General features: G+C 42.9%; 1 protein-coding gene across 2 annotated transcripts in view; it reads right to left on the bottom strand.

Annotated features, from left to right (window-relative positions):
• Positions 1 to 15,757, bottom strand: part of kcng4a (potassium voltage-gated channel, subfamily G, member 4a) — a 30,803-nt gene that overhangs the window by 5,023 nt on the left and 10,023 nt on the right. The window contains exons 3-5 of one of the 2 annotated variants that reach the window (XM_044123876.1): positions 13,394 to 13,935; positions 10,973 to 11,291; positions 9,320 to 9,961 (exon numbers count right to left, since the gene is read on the bottom strand). In XM_044123876.1, the coding sequence (XP_043979811.1) occupies positions 9,320 to 9,961; positions 10,973 to 11,080 (750 nt within the window). In that variant the 5' untranslated portion in view covers positions 11,081 to 11,291; positions 13,394 to 13,935. Of the gene's footprint in view, positions 1 to 9,319; positions 9,962 to 10,972; positions 11,292 to 12,044; positions 12,141 to 13,393; positions 13,936 to 15,757 lie in introns of those variants that run through there. The other variant, XM_044123877.1, reaches the window with a different exon arrangement.

Genomic DNA, 15,757 nt, shown 5'->3' with positions numbered 1-15,757 from the left:
TTCCTCTCAGCTCCGTCACAGCTTTCCTTCAACCTCGCCGTCTCGTTCTTTTGTCTGCTGTGATGATTCAGCAGCCCGGCTGGAAACGAGAACAACAGAAATGATGACATTTCGCTTCTGAGTGAGTTTGTCTTTGCAGCAGACCTTGAACAATCCTCTCAGCTTTGAGCAGGTTTTTCCTGCGCTGCACTTCAGATTAAAGAAAAGACAAACGGGACCAGAGGACGGCTGGGGGAAACAGGAAGCTGTGTTTCTGTGTGTCGAGCCACTCATGCGTTATTAAAGAGCGAGAATCAAGTGACAACTTCATCTGTCACGTCGCTGCTCTCCAGTTACCAGATTTCTGCAGGCAAACATAATAACAGAAAGCGCTGCAGGTGTCAAGGTGAGATAAAGAACAGCAGCTCAGAAACACACTGAGCATTAAGACAACGCAGCTTCATCTGGGACTGGCAGCTGGTTCAGCAGAAACGCCTCAGCAGAGGAGAAACGAGATGAATTGAGATGAATTGAGATGAATTGAGATGAACTGGAGGGTCAGAGGTTTGCAGGTTTGCAGGTTTGCAGACAGGAAGCAGCAACAGGAGGAGGAAAGCCTGCAGTGACATCTGAGGTGTGGGGATTCCTTCTCATGTCTCCATTATTCATGCAGCAGGATGCAAAGCGTGGGCCGGCATCAGTAGCACTGTTGCCTAGCAACAAGAAGGTCATAGGTTTGAACCCCAGGCTGATCTCTGGGTTTTCTCTGCCAGGACTGGACCACATGGCTGAAAAATGTATCGTAATATAAACGATCAGCCGATATCGATGATTATTGATTAGTTTTTTGTTTTAAATATCTGAAATTCTGAAACTGTTGGCGCGACATTTCCTGTTCCAGATCCTGGTTTATTTTTAAACAGTTATGAGACATTGTGGCAAAACCTGAAACTACTGCAAGCTACTCAATGGGTTGTTGCTAGGCAACCAAAGAATGAGTGAGTTGCTAGGCAACCAAAGAGTGAGCCAGTTAGTTGATGCTACCCAGGTAGTTTAGGCCTTTCCTCTGCCTACATCCCCCAGAATGCTGTGCAGCTCTGGATCTGTTTAGTGGAATTATTGAATATTCTTTTGATAATGATCTAATTTCAATAACAATAAATATTAGACACAGGAAGGGATGAAGATCTGAACTGCTGGTTCTGAGGAAGAAGATTCATGCCCCAGTAAAATGTCACTTAATGCCTCCAAAATATTACTAATGTAACATGTTTTATTTATAAAGTCACTTCTTTAGTTAAAGCAGTTTGAACCAAAATCTTTTCATTTAGTTTCTGAAATCCACGAGTTGAACTTTCACTGCTCATAAAAAGTTAGTTTAAGGAAGCACATTTTACTTTAAAGTAACATTTTACAGCCATAACTTTAGTTGTATTTCTGGAAAATGTATCTAAGTATCTGTACTCCTGATTATATTAGAACCAACTGCACCAATCAATAATCAATATTTTGGAACTAGTGATTAGATGCAGCTGAGTTTTAAAAATACTGAAACCTCTAAATGAACACAAGGTCGTAGTAGCATGAAACCAGAAATTATATAAAAATTTCTAGATAATTTCTGAGATTAAACTAAAAATAATTTTGTTATTTTGGTGGAAATTTACTCAAACATTGTTGTATAAGTGCGACTGCAGTCAGTGTTCTGTGTGAACAATCTCCCACCCCGAAGTTTCTTCTGGCGCATGTTGGATAAAATGCAACTTTATGGTTCAGACGCTTTGAAGGCTACGTTCACACCGCAGGCAAGTCCCTCCTATTCACAAAAATCCCAACATATAGATTATTTTATAGTAAGACATTAGGTAAAAAATATCATTTTAAAGCATGATGAAAACCACACAATTAAAATGTGATGGGACTCTAAAGTTTTTAAAAACCAGTGCATTTTTGCCGGAATGCGTTGCCAGGATGAGCAGCTCATTTCTGCTCCTCCTTCAATAATCCCGCTTGGCAGATGAAGGCAGCAGATAACAGGCGTGGAATCTGCTTGGCACTGCAGCAGATGAACGCCCACAGAAACACTAAACCATCTGAATGCTAATTAGCGGCTGGGAAGCATTCTGCTTTATGACACCTAATTTAATATATAGGAGTGTTTGTGAATCCGTTTGTAGTCCAGCTGCTGCAGGATGAACTGTTGGAGCAGGGAGAAGATTTTATACCAAAACTGTTTAAATTTATTATTCCTCTTGACTTTCTGTGGCAGACCGTTTTAACATAAAATCTGTTTCATCTGACTACATTAATTACATTTCAGAAATCTAAAATTGAGCTTTGACTAGACACTAACACAAAACATACTAAAAAACATCTAATTTATTTTGAGTTTTCTTAAAATGAATTTTGATGCGTCAGAATTACTCAAACTAACTAATATCTATTAGTTAGTTTTAGTTCCAAGATATCTGCAGTTTATTTTGCACTAGTGAAATCTGATACATCTTCCATCTGAAAACACATTCCAGATATCTTTAATTAGCATTATGATTAGACAGAAGAAAAGTTCATATCTCAGATTTACTTTATTTAATTGTTGAAATCTAAAATATGTTTCAGATAATAATTTATTGTATCAAATTGAAACTAAAACTTAATGGTAAATCTGATGTCATTTATAGTCGGTTAATTAAGAAATATCTAATAAATTTGTCGAGCTAATTAATTTTCCAGACATCTGGAATGGAGATGTGGTAAAGCTGATATTATGTCAAATCAGCTTGCCATACCCCTTCAGCGTTTTCTCCTCAAAACCCAAAAGGCCTTTTAGAGCTAACTCAGCCGCATCACATCTAAATGTGAGCATAAGTGTTGCTGAAATGGGAAATATATACCCAGATATTCATGAGTTGGTTTATTACTCTCCATATTTCACCATCTGCTGCTTTTCTGCTGCTTTCCTCTCATTTCCTCCTTTACATTCTTACTTCTCTGGAATAAAATCCCTTCTACTGTGAGCCTCAGCTGAAGCAAATATCCTAACATTTAAATAAACTTTTACTGCATTATGTTTGATTAATTAGAGCAGCGTCATAATGCAGATACAGAAACTTTCAACTAGAACAGGATTTTATTTGCAGCTCCTTTCCTAAAAGCCTGAGAGCGGATCTATGATGAATGATTCTGTTTGTCTCCAGGATTCAGCCGCTCATTAGAGGACATGATGAACACAAACCAATAATCTGAGGTCTCACTGTGACGCCTTTACTCTCTTTGTTACAGCCTGAGAGTCAGGTGTGGATGTGAGTCACACAGAGCAACGCTAACGCTAACACAACGCTAATGCTAACACAACGCTAATGCTAACACAACACTAACACTAACACAATGCTAACTCAACTCTAATGCTAGCACAACGCTAACGCTAACACAACACTAACACAATGCTAACACAACGCTAACGCTAACACAACGTTAACACAACACTAATGCTAACACAACGCTAACTCTAACGCTAACACAACACAACACTAACACAACAATAACACAATGCTAACGCTAACACAACGCTAACTCTAACACTAACTCTAACGCTAACACAACACTAACACAATGCTAACACAACGCTAATGCTAACACAACGCTAACTCTAACACTAACACAACACAACACTAACACAACAATAACACAATGCTAACGCTAACACAACACTAACACAATGCTAATGCTAACTTTAACGCTAACACAACACTAACACAATGCTAACGCAATGCTAACACTAACTCTAACGCTAACACAACACTAACACAATGCTAATGCTAACACAATGCTAATGCTAACTCTAACGCTAACACAACACTAACACAATGCTAATGCTAACACAATGCTAACATTAACCTAACACTAACACAATGCTAACACTAACACAATGCTAATGCTAACACAATGCTAACGCCACACACTCCTTCAGGTCGGACTGCTCTGCTGCTCTGAGCTGCAGCCGGACGCTCATTCATGCTGCCAAGTCCAGGCAGCAGAGAGATTGGGTAGCAAATCACATCTCCCCCTCAGAGACGGTCATTTTTAAAAATTGCCTTGTTGATAATGGAATCCTCCAGAAGCAGGACATAAACAGAAACTCTGCCCAGATTTTATCAGACCAGCGAATTCCCCTTCAAGCAGCCGTCATGGTGAGTCATCGATATTCTCCATTAGTTCAGTAACTTTATAAGATCCTGCAGCGAGCCTCCATCATAACCAGGCTGACCTCTGACCCCATTAAACAGTGATTAACCTGGAAGGAGCCAAACTCCTCGTTACAAACCGTGTGATCATAATGAATGAATGAACTTTGCTGTTATGCATAATTTAAATGAGTTATTCACTGTAATTTGATTGAGGCGATAACTCAGTCCTGATGAAGACAATAAGAATGAAGAGAGAGAGACTTTATCTGAGTAACACCGGCAATGTCAATCTATGAAGATTATCTAGAAAAAATCTGTATTTTAATCCAGCAGGATGCTTTCACATTAATATAGAGAAATACAACATAAGCAACATTTAGTAGTAACTAAAATACTGAAGCTACTTTAAGTTGATCAATGTTTGGAACTGATATTAACTTATTAGCTTCATGTTTTCATGAAGTAAAAATATACAAGATGCCATTTATAAAGTAAAAGTTAAAAATGAACAGCAATAATTTGGGTCAAAGAAAAAAAGGTTAATTTTTCAGTCATATTTTCTCCATTTTATTTATTATTTAGAAAATGTTTCAAACTACGTGGCTATTTAATTAGCAAGCTAAATATCCAGTTCATAAACTAAATATGAATATGAATAAATATTTAGCCATCCAGCAAAAACTAAATATTTTATTAGCACGCCTGCTAACTAAATATTTATTTTGGATCTAAATATTAATTTTTGCTTACAAAACATTTTGTTTGCTAAACATTTAGCCAGCCAGCTAAAGCTAAATATTTAGCTTTAAATAGTTGCTAATATTTAGAGTTTATTTAGTTGAATAAATAATCCTCCCGTTTCCTGTGGTTACAGCTGGTTTGCTGCTGGTTTTTATTTTCTATAATTGCAGCCTTATTTGTTTTGCATTATTATGTGTAGTTTGTATTTTTCATGCGTCTGCAGCGAGTTTCGCTGTTTTCTGTGCGTTTGCATCGGAAGTAACTCTGAGGATGAAAACGTTTCTGTGGAGGTAAATCCTGGAGATTTACTTCTCCTCTTCCTCTCATTTCACTTCATTCAAGATGTTCTTCCTTCCCGTTCCCCTGGGAAGGCGGTAAATATCACAACCATCTGTTTGTTACCGTGTCCGACCTGGACATGAACAACAATACGGATGATTTTCCTGGAGAGATAAGACAGAGGCTCCGTCTCTCCTCTCACGCTGCTGTCTGATCTCAGGCCCAGGCGAGCTGCACGGTTCAATAACATCGTTCAGATCTCCCCTCCACGAGTCGATGAGAAAACTCCCAGCCTCCTGCAGCCTTCCACCGTCTCTTCTGTCCACATGCTGGTTATTTATTTATGGCATTGTAGACATAAAACTCACAATTTAATCCCCCTCAAGGCTTCAAACTCAATTAGAAAGAAGGGAGCAAATCTACTGATGCAGCTCTGAAACCGAGTCAGAATATGAAAGAGACGAATCTCTGAGGCTGAGAACCGAGACGCCCCCGGAACCGAGACGCCCCGGAACCGAGACGCCCCGGAACAGAGACGCCCCGGAACAGAGACGCCCAGGGACAGAGACGCCCCGGGAACCGAGACTCTCTGGGAACAGAGACTCACTGGGAACAGAGACGCCCCGGAACAGAGACTCTCTGGGAACCGAGACTCACTGGGAACCGATACTCACTGGGAACCGAGACTCACTGGGAACCGAGACTCACTGGGAACCGAGACTCACTGGGAACAGAGACGCCCCGGAACAGAGACTCTCTGGGAACAGAGACTCACTGGGAACCGAGACTCACTGGGAACCGAGACTCACTGGGAACCGAGACTCACTGGGAACCGAGACGCCCCGGAACAGAGACTCTCTGGGAACAGAGACTCACTGGGAACCGAGACTCACTGGGAACCGAGACGCCCCAGAACAGAGACTCACTGGGAACCGAGACTCTCTGGGAACAGAGACTCACTGGGAACAGAGACTCCCCGGAACAGAGACTCACTGGGAACCGAGACTCACTGGGAACCGAGACTCACTGGGAACCGAGACTCACTGGGAACAGAGACGCCCCGGAACAGAGACTCTCTGGGAACAGAGACTCACTGGGAACCGAGACTCACTGGGAACCGAGACTCACTGGGAACCGAGACGCCCCAGAACAGAGACTCACTGGGAACCGAGACTCTCTGGGAACAGAGACTCACTGGGAACAGAGACTCACTGGGAACAGAGACTCACTGGGAACAGAGACGCCCCGGGAACCTTTGATCGTCCATCAAGGAATGAAAAACATTTCTATACTATAAAAATCCTAAATTCACCAGCTGCTCCTGCATCTCAGGAGGGATTCTAACCCGACCTTCCCAGCAGAACCTCTCTGACCCGACCTTCCCAGCAGAACCTCTCTCATGGTTTGGGTTCCTCGGCTGCTGGAGGTAAACTGGTTTTGCCTCCAGCAGAAGAACAGCCACAGAAATAATGAGACCGTTTCTCCCCACAGCCGGCGCTGCAACCCAGATCAGATGTTCTGCCCTCAGTAAACCCACTTTGTGTCACTCCAGATGTGGAACCAAATCCCATCCGACTGTTTCAGAGGCTGCGGTCTGAACGCTCATGTTGCATTTCATCGAGTCGTGTTTCAATTCAGCAGCAGAAGAATCCAGACTGTAAATCTAAACAATATCTGAAAACCATAATAATGAAGCGATAAAAACAACTTGAATTATTTTGAGCTCTGTAAGCAAAGCAGCTCCTGTTTATGCAAATTCATTCACAAGTTCCTGAAAACTTCTGCTAACAAACCAACCGTCCCAAATACAGAAACTCTTTAATAGACGTGACACATCGACCGACCAAAGTTCTGCCCATTAATCCTCAGTTTTATTCATAATTCATACAAAAAGCATCGCTCCGTCCTGCATGTTTACGCTGATTCAAAGCTTTTATTAATGACTCAGGAAGTTCTGGCCGTTTCCTGTCGGAGTCTTAAGACTCGTCACGTTTTCTGGTCCGCCTGGCTGAGTGCTTCATCGCATCGCTCTCTCTCGCTGTCCTGCAGCTCGGATCAATACCAGCATCATGACTTCTCAAGCAGACGCTGCGTTTATGAACTGTTACTAAAGCTTTGCTGCTTCCAGGCTGGAAAAAGGAAAATTCAGCTTCATAATGACAGAAATGACAACATTTGGAACCAAAGGCTCTGAAATGTTGATTTCATTACAGTGAAAATAAAAGCATGAAATACTTTATTGGAACAGATTCCAGTGAATCTATTTTCAGCCATTATCCTGTACTTGTGATAATTTTCATATCAGATCCTCTGAGGACACCTGCAGTGAGATTTCTTCTTATGTAACGGCAGAACAAAGGAGAACCGAGGCACAAAAACAGAAAACTTTCTCTTTTTTACAGGAAGAGATAAATGTGATGCTAAAAGAGACAGGAGGCAACGAGCTGCATCATTTAGCATCTGGAAAGCAAACAAAACCAGGATCAGGATTTAAAGCTGCAGAAAGTTAAAACCATTGTTCAGATTTAAAAACCAAACATTTTGATCTGAACGTTTGTGAGAAAACCAGAGCAGCCAAGAATAACGCCGAACTGAGGTCCCTCAAAAAACTCATTTTAAATTCAACTCTTGCTTTGTTAATTCAGACACATTTACATATTCAGAGATCCAGTATGTGAATATTTAAAGAAAACATTGACAGTCACTAAAATGTAAAGTTGCTGTAAAGTTCAGCCACATCCAGATGAAAACCAAACTTTGATGAACCATCAGGACGAGTTTGGGTTCCTCTGCATCTGTTCCTGAACAGGATCACAGATCTGCAAGATCAGTAACATGTTTCCATCGGAGAGGCTAAAAACATGGAGGACTTTCTAAATATGGGACAGAATGAAAATATAAGCAGCATAAAGGAGTCTACAGCCAGAATCTGAATCTGGGCAATATTCACTGGTTACAGTGACAGAACTGTGTGTGTGTCTGTCTGTGTGTGTGCGTGTGTGGGTGTGTATGTGTGTGTGGGTGTGTATGTGTGTGTGTGTGCGTGTGTGTGTGTGTGTGGGTGTGGGTGTGCAAGTGTGGTGATGCATGTTTTTGTGAATATCCTCCTTTTAAAGGTCCAATAAGTTTTGTAATGCAGAGACCAGACAGGCTCCTCATTACGTCCTGCTGCTGTTGGTCGACTCGCATCGCCAGACGCACATCTTCTTGTTTACGCTGCAATGCATCCTGGGTAGATGACGAATGCTAAGTGCTAAGGTGCTAACTTCATTCCAGCCAGAACAGTCATTTTTGCACATTAAGTAACATCCAGAAGTTTCAATTCAGCAAATGAAGATAAAATGGAGGAAGAGGAAGATGAAGAGTCGACCAAAGAGCTGCTGCTGGAGCTCCAGTTTCTAACTCAGCTGTTTACGGTTAAGGTGACAGCTGAGGCACCGTAACCGTATTTTAGTATTTTAGTATTTTTGTATTTTTGTGTTTTAGTGTTTTTGTATTTTAGTGTTTTTGTATTTTAGTGTTTTAGTGTTTTAGTATTTTAGTGTTTTTGTATTTTAGTGTTTTAGTGTTTTTGTATTTTAGTGTTTTTGTATTTTAGTGTTTTAGTATTTTAGTATTTTAGTGTTTTTGTATTTTAGTGTTTTAGTGTTTTTGTATTTTTGTGTTTTAGTGTTTTTGTATTTTAGTGTTTTAGTATTTTAGTATTTTAGTGTTTTTGTATTTTAGTGTTTTAGTGTTTTTGTATTTTTGTGTTTTAGTGTTTTTGTATTTTAGTGTTTTAGTGTTTTAGTGTTTTTGTATTTTTGTATTTTAGTATTTTAGTATTTCAGTATTTTTGTGTTTTTCTGACGTAAAGCACTTTGAACTGCCATGTTGCTGAAATGTGCTGCACTAATAAACTTGATGGATCGATCGATTGACCCCAGCTCCCTCCTCAGTGAAACATTTCCCCCCAGTTGGATCATGCGGAGTTTGTTGGATGTTATAACCATAAAACTGTTTTGTTTAAAATAAGGCCTAAAACATGAGCTCATCTTTAAACTTTAAACCTTTCCTCCAAAACTCACAAAATGCAAAAATAAAGACGTGAAGACGGTGGAGCACCAAGCGGACCTCCGCGGCTCAGGACTCACCCTGTCCTCCTCCTCTCTGAGGTCGGGCATGGTGCCGATGCACAGGCTGACCACGGTGACGGCGACCATGATGACGGACAGGCAGGCGAAGATCTTCCCCGGCAGGCCGGACTGGGGATTCTCCACCGTGTCCCTCAGCCAGTTCATCACCTTCCTGTACCTGGTTTCCTCCACCGGCAGGCTCTGCATGGCGTTTCTCTGCCGTCGCTCCTCCTCCCGCCTCTCCTTCTCGTGAACCTCCTCGATGCGGGTGTACATCTTCCTCTTGCAGCAGCGCTCCATGTACGCCATCTCCACCCCCCAGTAGTTCAGCTCGTCGTGAAGGGAAAGGACGCACATCTCTCGCAGGAGTCGCAGTTTTCCCGCCGCCAGGAAGTTGAGGATGACCTTGAAGGCGGACGGAGAGCGGTCGAAGAAGAACTCCTTCCTGGTTTCGTCGTAGTCGTCGCACACGCTGGCGATGTCCTCGAGCGACCGGCAGCCGCAGAGCCGGCCGAGTCTGGTGAGGGGGAACTGCTGCAGGGTGGTCCAGGGGAAGGTGTAGCGGTTTCCCCCCACGTTGATCACAGCCAGCAGGGCGTGGTCCACCGACACCAGGTCCTCCGGCCTGCGGATCAACTGCGCCCTGTGGTAGTAGACGCCCTGGAGAGAGAGCCAATCATGAGCCTCCATGTTGAAAACACTGAGTTCCGACCCGACCCGCTGAAATCTGCTCCTGCTGCAGGCAGTCGGGTTGGAGCTGGTTACTTTACTCAATTACATTTACTTGAGTAACTTGTAGGAGTATTTTTACTGCATGCAGTTTTTACTTTACTGGATAAATGTTGTTAGGACGTTTTTCTGCTGCAACTTGAATAAAATCTCTGGATTTTTTTACCCTCTGGATGGAAAACAAACAGGTTTTACTCTGAAATTCACCAGACTCAGACTCAGACTTGCAGCTTTTCTTGAAGTTTTGGAAGTTTTTTATTGAAAGAAACTGATTTGGAAAAATAATTTGTTTGCCTGATTTTGTTATTTTTTGCTACTTAAGCAAATTTTCGTCATTTTAGTCCAAAAACTACCAACATTTCCATTTAACTTTGTATTTTGGTTTGTCTGATGATGTAATTTTTTATATTAAATTATGAACAATTTGATCAATTATTGATAAACGCCACTTGCTCAATAAAGTTTGTTTTAAAAAAAGTGAATTCAAGAGAGGAAGTGGAAATGCTGCATAAACAGATTTCAAAATAAGAGCATGAAAATAAACATCTAACCACTTGAATTTTTATGAGTCGGTAACCAAAACTTCAAAACGAACATTGAACTTTTTCAACTGAAAGTTTGCAAAACAGCCGAGTAAATTATTGATTGAGAATTTAAAAGGAGAAATTAATTCAGGGGAAGTTAAACTTTTTTACAGTTAGCAAAACCTGTCAGCAGCAGAAATGTTCCTGCCTTCTACATCAGCCTCTGTAACTCTGGGACAGTTGTGGGTTAAAATCCCAGCAGGTCAGACGCTGCCTGCAGTGTCTCTTCCTCTGTTGCTCAGTTTGAATTCGGGCCGGTCCAATCAGCTTTGAGCTGCTGCCGTGTGATTGGCTGATCGCTGTGCCCAGTGTGTGGTTGTGTTTCTCTGTGTCAGCTGTGACTCGGACGTCGGCCCACCTTGATGGTCTCAGTCTCTGGAATCTCGGTGAAGATGCGGTCCAGGCTGCTGTCGTCGCTGACCGACAGGTTGCTGAAGTCGTGGTTGGTGTTGCTGATGATGGGCATGGCGGCATCAGGAAGGTGGCTCGCTCACAACAGGACGAGTCTGAGGCCAACGCCTCTCTGAAGAACTTCTGTTTATCTCGTGACTTTAGTTAAAGTTCAGAACTGGATCTGGGTTCCTCCGGTTTCCTCCTCAGGAGCTCATTGGTTATTGATTGGAGCTGATGGCTGCCAGCCAGGCGGATCAGGGAAACATGGCGGCACCATGCAGGCGCTGGAGGACGAACGAGCAGAAACACAAACGGTCACATCCAGCTAACGGTTATTAATAGTTTATTACATCTAATTCACTTCAACACCAATCAGCGTCCAGAGACAGGCTGATCAGACGGCTGGTAAATGAACAAACATTAGTGCAGTTCACACTCAGAGTGAATTAGTGGCAGCTTTCCTGCAGACAGACACTGAATCACAGATCAGAAACTCTTCTGCTGCCAAGAGAAACGCTCTGAAACTTATTGGCACAGCTCGCCGTTTCAGCTGCCCAGACTCCCTGGCTGTAAAAAAGCTCTAAACTGTTATTGGTCACAAAGTATGAGTGTTATCTGACCAAGGCTCTATAATTACATATCTACTGTAGCAAGGCTGCACTTTAACCTGAACAATTGTTTTTATCCCCATATTTTACAGATAACTTCAATATTGCCAGAGTTGCTCTCTGCAACTGTTGCACATCAACCAGAAATCCCCTTCAACAAATAAATCTCTTCAAGAACTTTAAATACATTGAAAACTTTTTCTCTGACCTCTTTAATATTTCATTCTCTGCTGTCTGACCAGTTGGTCAAGAGGAAAGTTTAGTGACCGACTACAGCAGACACAACAGAATGAAGTTGGGAACCAGAAGTCAGACTGTGCAACAATTTGGCCTGAACTTCTCTGCAGACTGCTGCCTGGTTTTAAAAATTCATGCACTTGTTCCTTCGCTGAAAGCAACACTCATCTGCCACTGTGACTCCTGACTCACAGCACTGATGGAGACAACATCGTGTCCTCTTCCAGCTCAGTCCCCAGACAAACTGTCTGAGCTACTCAGAGTCCTGCAGGTTCCTCCTGTCCATGCAAGTCAAACATTCACATCACAGCAAAATAAAAAGCTTCAGATCAGCATTCGGATTACAAACTGAAGGAAAAAAGGACAAACCTGCAGAATAAACGAGATTTTCAGTTACATCAACATAAATCTGCTGAGTTCAGATCCAATAAATCACCTGGTTTCCTCCTCAGAACAGAATATTAATTGATTCTCTGTGTGAAGTTTCCTACCAGAAACTTAAATAAGGAAGACGATTATCAGCTATTTTTAGGCTCCTTTGGGTCAGAATTAAAGATTAAATATCATTTTTACAAGAAAATAAAAAACAAATGCTAAATAATTATATGGAAGATGAAGAATATAGATAAATAGTTAAATAATAGGATTTAGATGAATGTAGCGTAAAATGGTGTTTTCTCAGAGATGCAGAATGTTAATTCACAAGGGTAAATATCATTAAACTATTAATATAATAAACACTGTAGCATTTGCTCAAATATATCTAAAATAAAGGCATTTTGAAGAACAATGAACATCATAAAGAGATGAGAATAAAAGAAAATCAGCAACTTTGATTATTCTGATGTTGCAAAACATTGTGTGTGGGTGTGTGTGTGTGTGTGTGTGTGTGTGTGTGTGTGTGCGCGTGTGTGTGTGTGTGTGTGTGTGTGTGTGTGTGCGTGTGTGTGTGTTCATTTATTTTGAACATATATAATGTGTATCAAAGCAACAGTATCAGTGGTGCTGCAGTAAAAGGACAGTTTGAGCTCTGAGCTGCAGCTCAGGGTTGATGGATGATGGGTTGTAACTTCAGCAGGTCACTGAAAGTCAGACTTGCTGCAGGAATGACAGTAATGAAGCATCTGGTTGTTTGCTGCAGCAGCTGCAGCAGCGGTGCAGGGAGAACCTGCAAACTGCACAGGAAGCCCAGAATCCGCTGGAACCTGCAGCTGGAAGGCGGCAAAAATAACGAACCACTTTAGTTTGAAAAGGTCAGAAATGACGGAAACCAGCTGCGAACACAAATCACTTCCAGGACTTTTTATGATTGACTGGTTCAGAGAAAATAAGGAGAGATTCCTTTAGAAACCAAACGACAACATTTAACTCTCTCAACATTTAAATGAACCAAATATCCCCCTTAAAGTGTTGCCCCCCAATAAAACAGTGAGTCTGACTTTATCTGGGTTTTTCCGGAGTGTTGTGAATATTTAATGTGAAGGTGAAGCAACAGAAATCCTCTCTGCGGACAGCGGAATGTAACTTATGGAGCAGCTTACCGTTTTGAGTCCCGCACTCCGCTCCAGATGGCCCGATGTGATCCGAGGGAATCCCCCCTCAGTCTGCGTGATCCCACCGCAACATCTTCAGCCGCCTCATCCCGGGGGGAGCATCCCCGGCGTCCGCAGCCTCCAGCCGGCGGAAGGCGGGCAGCGGTCCGGAGCAGCGGTGTGGGAAGCAGGTAAAGGTTCGGTGAAAGTGTCCCGTTCCAGCCCAGCCGGCGGTACTGCGGGAGCAGGAGGAAGAGGAGGAGGAGGAAGAGGCGCAGGGAGGGGGCTGTGCGCAGCACGGCTGCCCCGGGCAGCTTCACCAAGTTCAAGTTTGCGTAAAGGTGACCGGAAGCGTCACGGCAGCACACAGCGTAGATCCAGTGGACGGGTCCAGCGGAACCAGCCGAACCAGCGGGACTGGCTCCGGAGTCCGCGGGATAAATCCGCTTCTGGGTGGATTGTGTGAAATTCAAGGACACCGGAGATGAAGGTTCGGTGGTTTTACCCTCAGCGCGTTGCGCGCAACAGGGGGCGCAGTTTCCTCCCAAAATCTGACCAGCAACAATAAATAGGTGGACAAACATGAAGAGGCAACAGAAAACCATCCATCCTTCATCCATCCATTCAACATCCATCCTTCATCCATCCATCCATCCATCCATCCTTCATCCATCCATCCGTCATCCATCCATCCATCCATCCATCCTTCATCCATCCATCCGTCATCCATCCATCCTTCATCCATCCATCCATTCAACATCCATCCTTCACCCATCCTTCATCCATCCTTCATCCATCCATCCGTCATCCATCCATCCTTCATCCATCCATCCATCCATCCTTCATCCATCCATCCATCCATCCATCCTTCATCCATCCATCCTTCATCCATCCTTCATCCATCCATCCTTCATCCATCCATCCATCCATCCATCCTTCATCCATCCATCCGTCATCCATCCATCCTTCATCCATCCATCCTTCATCCATCCATCCATTCAACATCCATCCTTCATCCATCCTTCATCCATCCTTCATCCATCCATCCGTCATCCATCCATCCTTCATCCATCCATCCATCCATCCATCCTTCATCCATCCATCCATCCATCCTTCATCCATCCATCCTTCATCCATCCTTCATCCATCCATCCATCATCCATCCATCCATCCATCCATCCTTCATCCATCCATCTGTCATCCATCCATCCATCATCCATCCTTCATCCATCCATCTGTCATCCATCCATCCATTCATTCAACATCCATCCTTCACCCATCCTTCATCCATCCTTCATCCATCCATCCGTCATCCATCCATCCTTCATCCATCCATCCATCCATCCATCCTTCATCCATCCATCCATCCATCCTTCATCCATCCATCCTTCATCCATCCTTCATCCATCCATCCATCATCCATCCTTCATCCATCCATCCTTCATCCATCCATCCATCCATCCTTCATCCATCCTTCATCCATCCATCTGTCATCCATCCATCCATTCATTCAACATCCATCCTTCATCCTTCATCCATCCATCCTTTCAACATCCATCCATCCGTCTCTTTAACTCTCGTTTCCAGTGCGGTTCTGGTTCCCATCAACAACAGAAAACTAAAAACTGTAAAAAGTTTCTGTAATGCAGATCTTTCTTTAATTCATTTCAATTAATAGATATGTAACATATTATGCAATTATCTTCAAAGAGTGGATGGTGGGTAGAAAGGAGCTCCAGTAGCAGTCAGTCTTCCAACGTATCGGAATAAGCCTCTGACTGAAAACTGTTACTGTATGTCAGTCTCATGCTAACATGCTAACAGCTCAATATCCACACAGCAGAGTCGATATTCCACAGTAACATGATGACATCATCAGCTGCTAGCAGCGCTGCTAATCCGCCTCCTTCGCTTTAGTTGCTGCTGCTTTTTAAATCTCTGACTGTACGATCAGAAAGCTGAGCAGAGAGCAGCTCCTGGTGGTAAACAAGACGCAGCTTCTGAAAAAGAAATTAATTTCTGTCTGTATAAAGCTTTGACTGTAACCTGGGTGGTTCAGAACTACAGGTCAGAAATCCGACCGATGTTCTCCATCCGTCTTCTTCTCCCGTCTTTCCTGGTAAATCAGTTTTGGGATTTTCACATAAATCATATTTAACATTAATCAGCCGCACTCAGGGATTCCTCTTCTGTAAAACAGGAACAGCTCCAGACCTACTGAGAGAGAAACATCTTGGTTCAGATGCAGGAGGGGCGACGCTGCGTTTCTGACTGCACAGCTGCATCACAGCACATCTCGGTGTCACAGGCTGACTTTGAAAAGCCCCGGACCAAACACGGCCGGACGCCATAACTCAGCCGACCCCCCAGAGA

The sequence above is a fragment of the Gambusia affinis genome, linkage group LG08 (genome assembly GCF_019740435.1).
Source record: "Gambusia affinis linkage group LG08, SWU_Gaff_1.0, whole genome shotgun sequence".
NCBI classification, from domain to species: Eukaryota; Metazoa; Chordata; class Actinopteri; order Cyprinodontiformes; family Poeciliidae; genus Gambusia; species Gambusia affinis.
Note: the sequence above shows the minus strand (reverse complement) of the source record. Positions and strands in the feature narration are given on the sequence as shown.